Raw genomic sequence first — 14,892 nt, forward strand, 5'->3', positions numbered from 1 at the left:
CTAATAGGACTTTCAGCTACACAATTTCTAGATCATTTTATTGATATAATTACATAGAAAAAAAAAACAGAACTGTGTACTCTTTTTACTTATTACTAAAAGCTTTCTATCTGAAAGAGAGGGAGTAATAGGCTCATGAAGTTGAAACCCATATTATTAATATGTAATTCTTGGTTTCTTGAAAAATGTTCAGCAAAGTACTTAAAGCCTATCTATCTTTGGATGGTGACTGCTTTCACCATTTTATCCAGAGCAGAAAGTTATTTCTGTAAACAACCTTCAATCCTAAGAGGTGAGAATTTCTTCTCATCCCATCTCCTCTTTTCAAAACTTATCTTCAAAGAGAACATAGACTTTGTTCAGAGTTCCAGATTTTGTTAATAATTCTGCTCATATTATATTATATATAAGTAATATATATTTATATAGATTTATTATACTCTAATTCTGACTTTCAAATAAATAAATTGTTAAAAATATATATTATTATATTTTGTCAATAATTCTGCTCAAATTATCTTTGACATTACCTTTATGTTGTCTTGGGCTACTATTAGAAATAATGGAAAAACATTGACTAAGACCTTAGGAAGTTGGAGGAAAAATTGTCAGTGTGAGTTAGAGCTTTTTGAGATGAAGCACTGTGTTTGAGTCCTTAATTTTCTAGCTATTACTGTGTAGGTAATGTGTAGCTCAGTGAAGTTTCCTTAGAAGGAATAGTCTATTACTGAAGATGCGCTGTAAAGGAGAGAACTCTGGACTAGCTTTCAAGCTTCTGTGTGCTCTAGATGTGGCCACTGACAAAATGAAGTCTGTTGTCTATGGGACAGGGCTATTCACCTGTGTTCCATTCAGGTCAAGTCAAATGAGATAGTCTATACATAGGATAATAATTTATTTATTTATTTATTGACAGGTAGAGTTAGACAGTCAGAGAGACAGGTCTTCCTTCCGTTGGTTCACCCCCCAAATGGCTGCTACGGCTGGCATATTGCGCCTATCCGAAGCCAGGAGGCAGGTGCTTCTCCTGGTCTCCCATGCGAGTGCAGGGCCCAAGGACTTGGGCCATCCTCCACTGCACTCCTGGGCCACAGCAGAGAGATGGACTGGAAGAGGAACAACCGGGACAGAATCTGGCGCCCCAACCCGGACTAGAACCCGGGGTGCCGGCCCTGCAGGCAGAGGATTAGCCTAGTGAGCCACGGCGCCGGCCTAGGATAATATTTTGTAGATTGTACTGGTGTCAGGTAATGGTGTTCATTTAAATAGGCAGTGATACCTCAAAATCTTTTAAATATTTTAATTAAATATATTTTGTTACTTGAAGTATAAAATTATCAATTATTTGGAATGAAACTAAACCCAATTAGGACATTTTATGACAAAAGCTAGTTCTATTTATTTTAAAAATATAGGTGCTTTTACCTATTTTTAGTTCCCCCTTTTTTTAGATACAGTAAAAAATGTATTTATTCTGAGAGGCAGAAAGACAGAGAGGCTGAGAGAGAAGGGGTAGGGTCCCATCTGTTGGTTAACTTTCCCAGCCTGCAGTGACCTTTGGCTGGAGCTGAAGCTAGGAGCCATGCACTCAACTCAGGCCTCCTATGTGGGTGGCAGGACTCAGTCGTTTGAGTCGTCACCTCCACCTCCCAGAGTCTGCTTGGTAGGAAGTAGATTCAGGAGCAGAGCTGGGTATTGAACTTCTAGACTCTCTGATGTGGGACATAGATGTCCTGGCCAGTGTCTTCACTGCTAAGCCAAATACCCACTTCCCAAATTTACTCTTTGCCAGTTTTTCAGTTTTCATGAGTTTTGTCAAACAAAAGTGGTTGTATAAGCACTCTCACTACCAAGATACCCAACAGTTCCATTCCTAAGAAAGTTCCCTCAAGCTTCCTTTTGTACTCTTTTCCTTGTTCTATTCCTAGCCCAAGCAAACACTGATCTGTGATTTTTTCTGGAGTGTCACCTTTTTTGAGGTGTCATCTTACAGTTGCTTTTTAAAGTCCAGAATCTTCACTACTGTTTTTTGATGGGAAGAGCTATTTTCTTTTCATGCCCAAAATATACCAAATAATCACAAATGGTGGAGAACTTTGGATGTACATTTTTAAGAATAATTATTACCAAGACCTTACATATGCATTTTAGAGGATAGATACAGTATAGAATTTTTGTAAATGGATTTATAATATTTTCTGGCTATTGTGTCTGTAAGAACTGCTGTGTTCTGGCCTTAGAGAAAAATGCTTTTTTGTCTCTGGGACATTTATATAGATTTCAGCTAATCGATTTTTTTGTATATTTGACTAATTTGACAAAATTCAGTATGCTTTCCAGGTTTGATTTTAGTTGTGATTGAGCAAAAAGAAAAATTATTCATCAGTGACTTGATAATTATTAACTAGAGATACCAGGATTTTGAAATGCTAAAATTAAAAAAAAGGGGCCGGCATTGTGGTGCAGTGGGCTAACGCCCTGGCCTGAAGCACCAGCATCCCTTATGGGTACCGGTTCTCCACTTCCGACTGCTCCACTTCCAATCCAGTTCTCTGCTGTTGCCTGGGAAAGCAGTAGAGGATGGCCCAAGTCCTTGGTTCCCTGCAACCGCATGGGAGACCCGGAGGAAGCTCCTGGCTCCTTGCTCCTGATCAGCACAGTACCAGCCATTGTGGCCAATTGGGGAGTGAGCCATCAGATGGAAGACCTCTCTCTCTCTCTCTCTCTTTCTCTCTGTGTAACTCTGACTTTCGAATCAATAAATAAATCTTTAAAAAAAATTATTGTAAAAGGAGTGACCTTAATTCTAGCTTAAAAGAAATATAAGAAAACCTAATTTTCAGTAAACAGATACTCCTGTTTTATAGTAATCCTTGTCTCTAGCTGTTAGTGCCACATATGATATACCAGATAGAATGTATTATGTATCTTTGTCTTTAAATCAGAATTAGTGAAGAGTACAACTTCATTTGTTATGCTGATTTGCTGTTAAAATCTAGAGATTTTTTTTTAGGAGATGATCAGTTTGCCATTAGTCTTTATTTTTCCTTGCACAATTTTGATATTTTAAATGTATTTTTTTGGGGGTGATAAGTATAGGTACACCCAACTTACATGGGTTAGTCCATCAAGTTTTGTATAAAGTTAAATTTAGATAGTCTGTATGGAGCCAGCATTTTGTAGTGCAGTGGGTTAAGACACTGCTTTTCGGTTCAAGTCCTGGCTACTGTGCTTCCCATCCAGCTTACCGCTAAGGCACCTGGGAAGACAGTGGATGAAGACTCAAGTATCTGGGCCCCATTGCCCTCATGGGAGACTCGGATGGAGTTCCTGGCTCCTGGCTTCAGCTTTGGCTGTTGTGACCATTCAGGGAATGAACCAGCAATATTTCTCTCTCTCTGTTTCCTTCTTTTTCTCACTCTATCACTCTGCCTTTCAAATAAATAAATAAATCTTTTTTAGAAAAATTAAAAAATCAAAGACTAGTCTGTATATACTTTCAGTTAAAAATAATATTCACAAAATAGTTTACTTTTACCTGGCAAATACATATTACATAGAGAAGTTTTTAATGAAAAAAAGTTAATAATATAGCACTATTATCTGCCATGCACTCATGATAGTTGCTGTTTCACTCTACTTTTTCTGTCTGTTTTTATTGGCTTATTGCATGGAAATAAAGTGATTTACCTGGCATTTTAAAGTTGCTGAAATTATTTTGTGTTGCTATAATTTTTTTGTTGGTTTTATAAAAGTTACGTATATTTCTGTATTCATGATCTTCTGCATTTGCTGATTCATGTCAACTGGATGCTCTAGGCAAAGACAAGAAGGGGAGCTGCAATCTCTCTCGTGTGGACAGCACAACTTGCCTTTTCCCTGTTGAAGAAAAAGCAGTGGAATATTACTTTGCTTCTGATGCAAGGTAAGTGTCCTTAGTTGATTCAAAGAGAATGTTTTGTAAAACTTTCCATGGTATAGGGGCCAAGAAGTCATCTGTGTCAATCTAGTAATAGAACTTGCTAAGTCAAGCAAGTGCAGGCGACCCATTTGGAGATGGGCTAGAACACCACCTTCTCTTACTGTAAACCACGCAGGTCACAAGAGCATCTATTCCTGAGGCCCTTCCAGTCGCAGTGTGTTCACATTAGGGCTCTGAATATTTTTTTTTTTTTTCTTTCAGAAGCCTCACCAGGTTTGTAGGGAGAGAGATTTCGACTGCAGAGTAGAAGGTTTTAACATCCTACGAGTTACAGTGTTCAGTAGTCTCCCTCATCCGTGGCGTGACTTTCTGCAGTTTCAGTTACCTGTAGTCAGCCAAGGTCTGACAATATTAAATGGAAAGTTCTAGGAAGAAGTCATACATTTTAGTAGAAGCTGAGAAGGATAGGAGGATAGAGAGAGGGTAGGTAATGTATACCAAAACACAGTTAAGTTGGAAGAAAAAGTCCTAATGTTCTACAGTACAGCAGGGCAACTGTAGATAACAATAACTTAGAAATATGTTTCATGAAGAACAAAAAGATAGGGGTTGGAGGCTCTAAACACAAAGAAATGACAAATACTTGAGGAGATGGAGATACTAATTACCCTGATTTGATCATTACACATTGTATACATGTTTTGAATACCACACTGTACTTTGTAAATATGTATGCTTATTATATGTCAATTACAAATAAATTTTAAAAATATTTGGAAATGAATTTGTTATAAATCAGTTTTATTATATTAAATTGTTGTATTTTATTACTAGTTGTGATCTCTTACCATGCCTAATTATCAAACTTTTTCCTAGGCATGTACAGGAAAAAAGTAGTGTCTATAGTATTTTTACTGTCCAGTTACTATCTGGGGGGGGCATTATTGTTGTTGCTAAAACATTAGAATTATACTCTAATGTGAATACTTATATGTTTTACATTTAGCGTTAATTGTAGCTTAATCACTTTTATAAAAGAATAGTACTAGGTTAAGACATTTTTGAGAGAAAATGCAACAGATTTTTAGATGCATGTATAAATGAGATGCTAATAGGAATGAGGGTAAAATGGGTTCACTCAAATTGCCAACAGATATTTGAGTAAATAAGAGAAAATAATCCAAATGAGAAGATGATGCCATTTTGGATTTCAGGGAATGTTATTTCTCAGCAAGCAAATAAGCTTCTCTATTTTCAATTTCTGTGGAGAGGTAAGATGTGTAGTCAGTGCTCAGATGGGTCATTGCTGGCATAAGGTAGATTTGTTACAAAGATGACAGTTATGCTTAAATAAACTGGGAGTTGCAGAAAAATAGCACCCATCTTTCATTCATTCATGTATTCACATTAAACACTCTGAGCAAAGCCATTAGCTAACTCAGGAGACTGTGGTGAGAAAATAAAAATACTGCTTGCCTTTAAGGAGCTCTTCTTTAATGAAGGAGATAAGTTAGAAACAATAATCATATAAGTGTAGAATTCCAGCTGTGACAAGAGCTACAGAACACTTACAACAGGGTGATTTACCTTCTTGTGGATAAGTGCCTTTAAGGAGAGTTTAGGAACTATGAAGAAGTGGAGGGAAGAACATTTGGTCTCAGTGGGTTAGCCAATGAGTGTTTGGAATGGGTGTGAGTGTGGCTGGAATAGAAAATAGGAAGTTTGGATAGGAAGATTGGAACAGAGATAGAGGTCAGGATAAGGCATTTGATTATTTTCATTAGAGCCAAAGGGAAGCTATCAAATGGCATGCTGGGTGAGGGAGGAATTTTGATTGGAGTTGCCTTTTGATAACCATTTTGGTAGAAATGGAGAATGGATAGAGGGAGGTAGGAGAGAAGGTGGTGGACATATTATGTTCTGTAGTAGTCCAGTCAAAGAGCTGACGGCAGCTTGAACTGGTTTGTGGTGATGGACATGGAGAGAAGCTTTGAGAAATGTTTAGTATGTGAAATGTTAGGATTTAGTGATGGATGGAATGAGAAGGGAATGGTTATGCTTTCTGATCTAACCTGATTTGGTTTAGCTCACTGCACAGAGATCTTTCCCTTTATTGTTTGCAGTGACTACCTCCCCCCACTCCCTGAAGGGGCTGGTGTTAATGACCAGAAAGTCATCTGCAGGATACTGCAGGATGATGGAGTTTACATTTAAATTTGGTCCTTGTCTTCTAATGATAGTTTAATTTTTAACAGTGATCCTTGATTATTTATGGTAATATATCCTTGAATATTTTGTAGTGCTGTCATAGAACATACCAACCGCGTCATCTTTCTAGAAGATGATGATGTCGCAGCAGTGGTGGATGGCCGTCTTTCTATCCATCGAATTAAACGGACTGCAGGAGATCACCCTGGACGAGCTGTGCAAACCCTGCAGATGGAACTCCAGCAGATCATGAAGGGTGAACGTTTTTTGTCATGTTACAGCTTAGTGTCCTTTCTCAGGGCTGGAGAATGTCCAGTCCACACAGGCTGCATTAGGTATGGCCCTGCCCAGGCAACCACAAGGTGGGACCTGAAATTTAATAAATCTATATAGCAGGCTAGTTTTTAAGTTGATAAATTACATGGCCTGTAAATGATATTATAAATATCCAAATGGCCCTTGGCAGAAAAAAGTCCTCCACCCTGACATAAAGGAAGGGAGCCATTCTACTTCTGTGCTAGTGAGTCTAATTATGGTGCTGAGGGCAGTCTTCCACATGATTAGTGAGGAGACAACCCCAGGATCAGGGATGATTATTTTTTTTAAAGATCTATTTATTTAATTTAAAGGCAGAGTTAGAGGGGGAGAGAGAGAGTTCTTCCATCTGCTGGTTCACTCCCCAAATGGCCACAGTGGCCAGAGCTGGGCCAGTCTGGAGCCAGGAACGTTTTCTGGGTCTCCCACTCGGTACAGGGGTCCAAGCACTTGGGCCATCTTCTACTGCTTTCCCAGACCATAACAGAGAGCTGGATCAGAAGTGGGGCAGCTGGGACTCAAATCTCAAAGTAATTCATGGTTGTTTATTTCTGACATTATAAAAAATGAGATCCCCTATTTTATAGTACATGATTTTATTTTATTTTTTTATAAAATATTTTATTTATTTATATGAAAGGTAGAGTTATAGATAGTGAGAAGGAGAGACAAAGAGAAAGGTTTTCCAAGTGCTGGTTCACCCCCCAAATGGCTTCAACAGCTAGAGCTGCACTGATCCGAAGCCAAGAGCCAGGAGATTCTTCTGGTTCTCCCTCATGGGTGCAGAGGCCCAAGCACCTGGGCCATCTTCTACTGCTTTCCCAGACCATAGTAGAGAGCAGAATCGGAAGAGGAACAGCCAGGACTTGAACCAGCATCCATATGGGATGCTAGTGCTGTAACTGGAGGATTAACCTACTGTGCCACAGCACCAGCCCCTACATGATTTTATTTTTAAAGATTTTGTTTATTTATTTGAGAGGTAGAGTTACAGACAGCGAGAGGGAGAGACAGAGAAAAAGGTCTTCCTTCTGTTGATTCACTCCCCAAATAACCGCAATGGCCAGAGCTGTGCCGATCTGAAGCCAGGAGCCAGGAGCTTTTTCTGGGTCTCCCACGTGGGTGCAGGGGCCCAAGGACTTGAGCCATCTTGTACTGCTTTCCCAGACCATAGCAGAGAGCTGGATTGGAACAGGAGCAGCCAGGACTCAAACCGGTGCCCATATGGCACCCATATGGATGCCGGCGCCATAGATGGAGTACAGGCCTGCACCATGGCGCTGGCCCCGATACTACATGATATTTTTAAGATATTTGATAAACAGTTTGTATTTTGTTCCTTATTCCTCTCTCATTATCTGTATGCTTTAGTTTTCTAATATAGAATGGGAATTATGGAACCTTCGTCTTTAAGGTTGTTTTGAAGATTAAGAGGGCTGTATATTAAAGCCTGTAGAACAGTGTTTGACACTTAGTGCACTTCACATAATGTTTGCTGCTACCAACTATTATAATTTTCATGTCTTTGATATTTATTCTCTTTCTTTCTGATGGGACTTTGGTTGGAATAAAAGCTATAAAAGCTATATAATAAAAGCTATATAAAAGGATGTTATTGCATAACATCATGTTCATTGCTTTATTAACCCATATCATAGTCCACACCATGAAGTAATTGCTATTTTTATTTCACAGATTAAGGAATTTCCCCAGCATAGATAGTAAAGGATAGAATTATAGTACAAACCTAGATCTGACTCCAGAACTTGAGCTTGTCTTATTTATCTGTTTTACTATAACTGCAAATAAAATAAAAGTGCCTTTTGTTTCCTTTAATTTACTGGGATTATTTTGGAGGTAGACTTTTTGTAGTATGCAAATTTCTTATTCTCTGGTTTGTTAAATTTTGTTTCATTAATGTAATTTCCATTGCTCTAGGCAACTTCAGTTCATTTATGCAGAAGGAAATTTTTGAGCAGCCGGAATCCGTGGTGAACACAATGAGAGGAAGAGTCAACTTTGATGACTATACTGGTTAGTATGTATGAGTTATTTTATTACTTCAAAGTCTCCTGTGGGAATGCCATTATCTGCCTGATCCTTTATAGCTTTGTAGAGCGACAGTGGAGGCCGGCCATCATCTTTTTTTTTTTTTTTTTTTTTTTTTAAATCTCTCTCTATCTCTTTCTCTCTTTTTTTTTTAGATTTATTTTATTTATTTGAAAGATGGAGTTACATAGGTAGAGCCAGAGAGAGAGAGAGAGAGAGGTCTTCCATCCACTGGTTCACTCCCCAGATGACCACAACAGCCAGAGCTGAGCTGATCTGGAGCTAGGAGCCAGGAACTTCTTCCAGGTCTCCCATGTGGGTACAGGGGCCCAAGGACTTGGGCCATCTTCCACTGCTCTCCTAGGAAATGGAGCAGCCGGGACTTGAACCAGCACCCATGTGGGATGCCAGCACCACAGGCGGCGGCTTTACCCGTTACACCACGGTGCTGGCCCCGCAGAGCATCTTTTATTCTTTAGGGATTTACATATCATAAACTAGAAGCTCCACGGTGTCTCTTTTTAAGGGGGTAGGTAGTCAAGTGTGGCTTTTCTTTCTCATCTTTACATTTTCTCCCTTCTCCCTATTTTGGCAGTGAACTGGGTAAACAGAATAGTCTGTTAGAAAGTCTGCTAGTTCTTGTCCCCTCTAACCTTTTAGTTGGGTATTTAGTCTTTTTATTATTATTATTATTTAAAGATTTATTTATTTGAAAGAGTTACACAGAGAGAGGAGAGGCAAAGAGAGAGTGAGAGAGAGAGATAGAGAAGTCTTCCACCCACTGGTTCACTCCCCAATTGGCCACAACAGCCAGAGCTGCGCTGATCCGAAGCCAGGAGCCAGGAGCTTCTTCCGGGTCTCCCATGTAGGTGCAGGGGCCCAAGGACTTGGGCCATCTTCTGCTGCTTTCCAAGGTCATAGCAGAGAGCTGAATTGGAAGTTGAGCAGCCGGGACTTGAACCAGTGCCCATATGGGATGCCGGCACTGCAGGCTGGGGTTTTAACCCACTGCATCACAGTGCTGGCCCCACCAACCATCTTTTAAGAGCCTTCATTATGTGATTTCACTAATATGAGATTTAGAGAACAATCAGATTCATAGATAAAGAAATTAGATTAAGTAGATTAGTGATTATCTGGGGCTGGGCAAAGGGAAATGAAAAGGTAGCATTTAATGGGTACAAAATTTCAGTTTGAAATGATTTAAAAATCCTGAAGATGGATAGTAATACAGCATTGCAAGTGTGCTTAGTGTCACTGTGTTGTATGCTTTCAAATAGTTAACATGGTAAGTTTCCTGTATTGGTCCCCTGCTGTATACCAGGCAGGGACTGTCTTGGGCACTGGGTTCTAAGAATGAGACCTGTGTGCTTGCTGGGAATCTTGTGTACATCTGCCCAGGCTAGGTTTTCTCTCTCGGTTTATAGGCTAAGTAAAGACGTGAACTTCCCCAGAGGTCTTTCAGGGGATGCTGATACCATGTGGGGTAACCTGTATCTTTCTGCATTTTTAAGGTGGAGGTGAGAGTGCGACACTAATTGTATTTGTGGACATTCTGTTTAGACCTTGTGTCACAGGAGTTTGTGGACATCTTGTGACCACACACTGTCAGTCTCAGTCCCATCTCAACCAAGAGTGGGCTGTAGGAAAGTCATCTCTGATACAGTCTTGCTGTGGGGATTCTAATGATCTAGAAGAAGGGGGGTAAATAGATCAGTGACTGTTCAAAGAAAGGTAAAATGTGATAAATGGCACTAGAACACATTTCAGTGTTAAAGTGCTTAAAGTTGGGGCCGGCGCCATGGCGCACTAGGTTAATCTTCCGCCTGCGGGGCTGGCACCCAATATGGGTGCCGGTTCTAGTCCCGGTTGCTCCTCTTCCAGTCTAGCTCTCTGCTGTGGCCTAAGATAGCAGTAGAAGATAGCCCAAGTGCTTGGGCCCCTGCACCCACATGGGAGACCAGGAGGAAACTCCTGGCTTCGGATTGGCACAGCTCCAGCCGTTGTGGCCATTTGGGGAGTGAACCAACGTAAGGAAGACCTTTCTCTCTCACTATATGTAACTCTAGCTGTCAAATAAATAAAATCTTTAAAAAAATTATTTATTTAAAAAAAAGGAAAAAAAAGTGCTTAAAGTTTCCTGTCAGCTTTAGAGAATGAATCTGTAGGGAAGGGTTTTGGGTTTAGGGTGAAGCAGGTAGGTAAGGGTGTGGAAAGGTCTGGAAGATTTCAGTTGGCGAAGAACAGATGGGAGCATCTTATTTGCGTAGAGGAGCATTAAATAAGGGGAGGTGGTAGAAAAACCATTAGAAAGCTCTATATGGAATATTATGTTGTCTAATCTGTCTGCTCTGTCTGTCTAGTACTTAAAGAGAAATAAAAGGGATATGTTGGGAAAGAAGGTGAGAGAAACTGCTGCGGGTGGCCTTGACTGCATTCTGACCTGGGGTTGGGGTGCCTCCTCTTGTAGAAACTGTGAGATTATGGAAGCCCTAGGAGCCAGGGATGACTGTAGCTGTGCTTTATGGTGGTGAAGTGGGCCCCAGTCTCCAGCGTGCCAGGAGGAGTTAGAGACTGAGATGCAGTTGTCCAGATGTTGTCTTGCTTGGGGTTCAGCAGTGGGGGTAGAGGAGAGAGGTGAGGACCAGGAGGGCAACAGGAACAGTGTAAAGGTCATTTATGTTACTTATGAAAATAAGGTCGAGTTTTTTTTTTTTTAAGATTTATTTATTTTTTTATTTGAGAGCCAGAGTTACCGAGAGAGATCTTGCATCCGGTGATTCACTCACCAAATGGTCACAGTGGCTGCAAAGGCCACAACTACACCGATCTGAAATCAGGAGCCAGGAGTTTCTTCCAGGTCTCCCACATGAGTGCAGGGGCTCAAAGACTTGGGCCATTCTCCACTGCTTTCCAGGACCACTAGCAGGGAGCTGGATTGGAAGAGGAGCAGTGGGGACATGAACTGGTACTCAAATGGGATGCTGGTGCCCCAGGTAGAGGCTCAACTTACTATGCCACAGCGCCAGCCCTGAGGTCAGGTTTTGTAAGATGGGGGAGAAGATGAGATAAACCTTAAAAAACTCATGGTTTAAAATTTTTTTTTTTTAATTTTTATTTTTTGACAGGCAGAGTGGACAGTGAGAGAGAAAGGTCTTCCTTTGCCATTGGTTCACCCTCCAATGGCCGCTGTGGCCAGCGTGCTGCGGCCGGCGCACCGCGCTGATCCGATGGCAGGAGCCAGGTGCCTCTCCTGGTCTCCCATGGGGTGCAGGGCCCAAGCACTTGGGCCATCCTCTACTGCACTCCCTGGCCACAGCAGAGAACTGGCCTGGAAGAGGGGCAACCGGGACAGAATCCGGTGCCCTGATCGGGACTAGAACCCGGTGTGCCGGTGCCGCAAGGCGGAAGATTAGCCTAGTGAGCCGCAGCGCCGGCCTTTTTTTTTTTTTTTTTTTTTTAATTTTTAATTTTAATTTTTATTTTTTGACAGATTGGACAGTGAGAGAGAGAGACAGAGAGAAAGGTCATGGTTTTAAAAAACACTTTTATCTATATTATGTGTGTAAAAGTTGTATATACAAACAGGATAAACATTGTCGTCTTTGTTGTTAAGGTGAGGCAATCAAAGCTCTTGTTGATTTGAGTAAGTTGAGGTCACACTGGTAGTCGTTTGTGGAGCTAGACTAACCTCCATGTGTTCAGTGCTTTTCCTGAGTTCTCTCCATCCCTTCCCCCATCATATTAGGCATTCTTGCCTTCTCTAGTGGTTGGAACCGAACTTATCAAAATGAGACTTCTCTCCAAGGCTCATCAATTCAAACCTTGGGCCTCTCCTTCCAAAACTGTCCCAAACCCCCTTGCCCACCAAGGAATTTGTTAGGACTGATTTTAGGGGAACCTGTGGCTAGTTAATCTCACCATTTTGCTTCCCTTTCATTCCATCATCATCATCTGCAATACAGGGTTCTCTTCTTCTAAGCCTGTTTTTTTTTTTTTTTTTTTTTTTTTTTTTTACTTAAAGATGTATTTATTTGAAAGAGTTGCAGAGATAGAGAGAGAAGAGATATAAAGAGAGATCATTCTTCCATGCCTTGTTCATTCCCCAAATGGCTGCAACAGCCTAGATGAGGCCAGGCAGAAGCTGGGACCCAGGGTCTTCATCCAGGTCTCCCATGTGGTTGCAGGGGCCCAAATACTTAAGCCATCCTTTGTTGCTTTCCCAGGCACATTAGAAGTGGGGCAGCTGGGACTTGAACCATTTGAGACACTGATGCTGCAGACAGTGGCTTAACCCGCTGTGCTACAGCTCCAACCCCTCTAAGTCTGCTTTTATCCTGAGTCATTTTCAGAATGGTTTCCCTTTGCATGACCCTGACCCAACCTCTTACTGTTATTTCCTTTGTCCCTAAACCTCTGCAGTGTGGGCTGAGCTCTGTGGAAAGTTGGCAGAGATGCGTATCAGGCTTGGTCTGTCTAGTGTAGGAACAGCAGAAGGCCAGTCTGGCTGGCATGGCCTGCTAGAGGGGCTATATAGGAGATTAGGTCAGAATTAAGCAAGAGACAGGTCATGAGGCACTTGAAGGTCATAATAAAGATTTTGGGTTGGATTTGAAGTAATTTGGGAAGGCAGTACTCTTCTTGTTATTGTTTTTATTTTGTTTTCCACTTTGCTATTGTTTTTAAAATAAAGAAATATGACCTTTCTTACTATTTAAATTTAAAATGGAGAATATAAAATTATTGAGAAGATAAAAAATAGAACATCTACCATGGCTTAATAGTTTAATTAATTAGGGTAGAAAAAGGGGTAGGGAGATCAAGGGAGCGGGGGCAGAGTAGATAGGGTGAGGTGAGAGAGGTGGAGGAGGACATCCCTGAAGCTAGACTTGACCTTCTGCTCAGCCAGGCCCTGAACTGAGTGAGTCTGGAACCCTGTTAAACGTCACTCAGTGCTTGACCCGGATAACCACAAGGTGGGTGTTCACGAGGTGGTGCCCTCTCCCTGGCGAGCTGTGGAACACCTGCGTCTTGCCAGCCCTTTCCTGCTCCTTTGTTGTCCACTGCTCCCCACTCCAGCCTTCCACATCTGTTTATCTTTTGTCTGTTTGCCTTTAAGATAACCTTTAATCCAAAGAGAAGGATGGAAAAATCACTGAATGTCAAAAATATAGTAACTGTGGGTGATTGTGTGGTGGCGAGGAAGCTTAATTACATGTTTTGGTGGGGGAGGCTGTTAAGTTGTGACCTGTTCAGAACTGTGGGGAACTGTTTTCTAAAAGGAATCTGAAGTCTCTAAAATGGCAGTGTAATTTCTCGTATTGACAGTGGAACTCATGAAAAGCGATTGCCTATTTCATATGGTTCTTTCCTAACTATGTATATACACAAACTTCTATTTTAGTGAATCTGGGTGGTTTGAAGGATCACATTAAGGAGATCCAGAGGTGTCGGCGTCTGATCCTTATTGCCTGTGGAACGAGTTACCATGCAGGAGTAGCGGTAAGTGGCTTCCTGGAAGTTTAATTATGTTGTGTTGGGGCTTAGGAGATGTCTGCAGACTGATACTGATAGTACCTCTAGAAACATGCCGGGTAATAGTGTTTTTGTTGAAAGTTATCTTTTCATGTTTGCAAAGACAGAAATCAGGAAGGGAGGGGGAGAAATGCAAAGAGCGGCTCAGAGTGATCAACAGTGGAAGATCTGCTGTGGAGAGGTCCTTAGACATGCAGACGGACCGGTGCAGCTGACTTCACGGGAGCTCTAGGAGGGAGAGCCTGGCATCTTCCATCCCAGACTCACGGCCTGCAGAGCATGCCTGCTGTGTAAGAGCAGTCGTCGCGTTTTGCTGGGCGTTGTTCACTTGCCCCAGACTGATGGTCACTAACGTGCGATCCTCAACAGGATCTTAGTCATGGGTGCATTTCGGCAAAGCAAAGAAGCCTGCTTTTTGTCAGGCTTTGTTCTTAAATTGTTGTTTTAGGAGCTGAAATTCTGTATCAAAGATGTGTATTGATTGTCAGTGCAGAAGCATTGGAATATGATCATCTGTAGTCCAATGAATCAGCCACATGTAGTCTCCTTAGGAAGAGCCAGTTTCTGTGCTGTTGATAGAAGACCTTTTCATTCAGTTTCTGCTTCTAGGATTGATTCCCAAAGTTCAGACATAGTAATTTTTTATTTGCTGGGGCATAAATATTTATTATCATACCCTTGTAGGAGCCAGTCGTTGAACTAGTGAGTTGTGGAACTGTGTAGATATCCACCCTTGCATCCCAACAAGCTTTGCTCTTCTCGGAGGCCACCCCTGCCCCCAAATTACATGGTCCTAAAAGGAAAGTCTGTGCAATATTGAAGGGAGAGATCTAAGGAGGTTATTGTTGAGAGCGTGGGAAGCA

General features: G+C 41.4%; 1 protein-coding gene across 2 annotated transcripts in view; it reads left to right on the plus strand.

The window, feature by feature from the left end:
- GFPT1 (glutamine--fructose-6-phosphate transaminase 1) overlaps window positions 1-14,892 on the plus strand; it is a 75,254-nt gene that overhangs the window by 35,706 nt on the left and 24,656 nt on the right. For both annotated transcript variants that reach the window (XM_070069025.1, XM_070069024.1), the window contains 4 exons: window positions 3,820-3,925; window positions 6,223-6,386; window positions 8,384-8,479; window positions 13,899-13,996. In XM_070069025.1, coding sequence (XP_069925126.1) covers window positions 3,820-3,925; window positions 6,223-6,386; window positions 8,384-8,479; window positions 13,899-13,996 — 464 coding nt within the window. The remainder of the gene's footprint in view (window positions 1-3,819; window positions 3,926-6,222; window positions 6,387-8,383; window positions 8,480-13,898; window positions 13,997-14,892) is intronic.

Source organism: Oryctolagus cuniculus, chromosome 2 (assembly GCF_964237555.1).
Source record: "Oryctolagus cuniculus chromosome 2, mOryCun1.1, whole genome shotgun sequence".
Lineage (NCBI taxonomy): Eukaryota > Metazoa > Chordata > Mammalia > Lagomorpha > Leporidae > Oryctolagus > Oryctolagus cuniculus.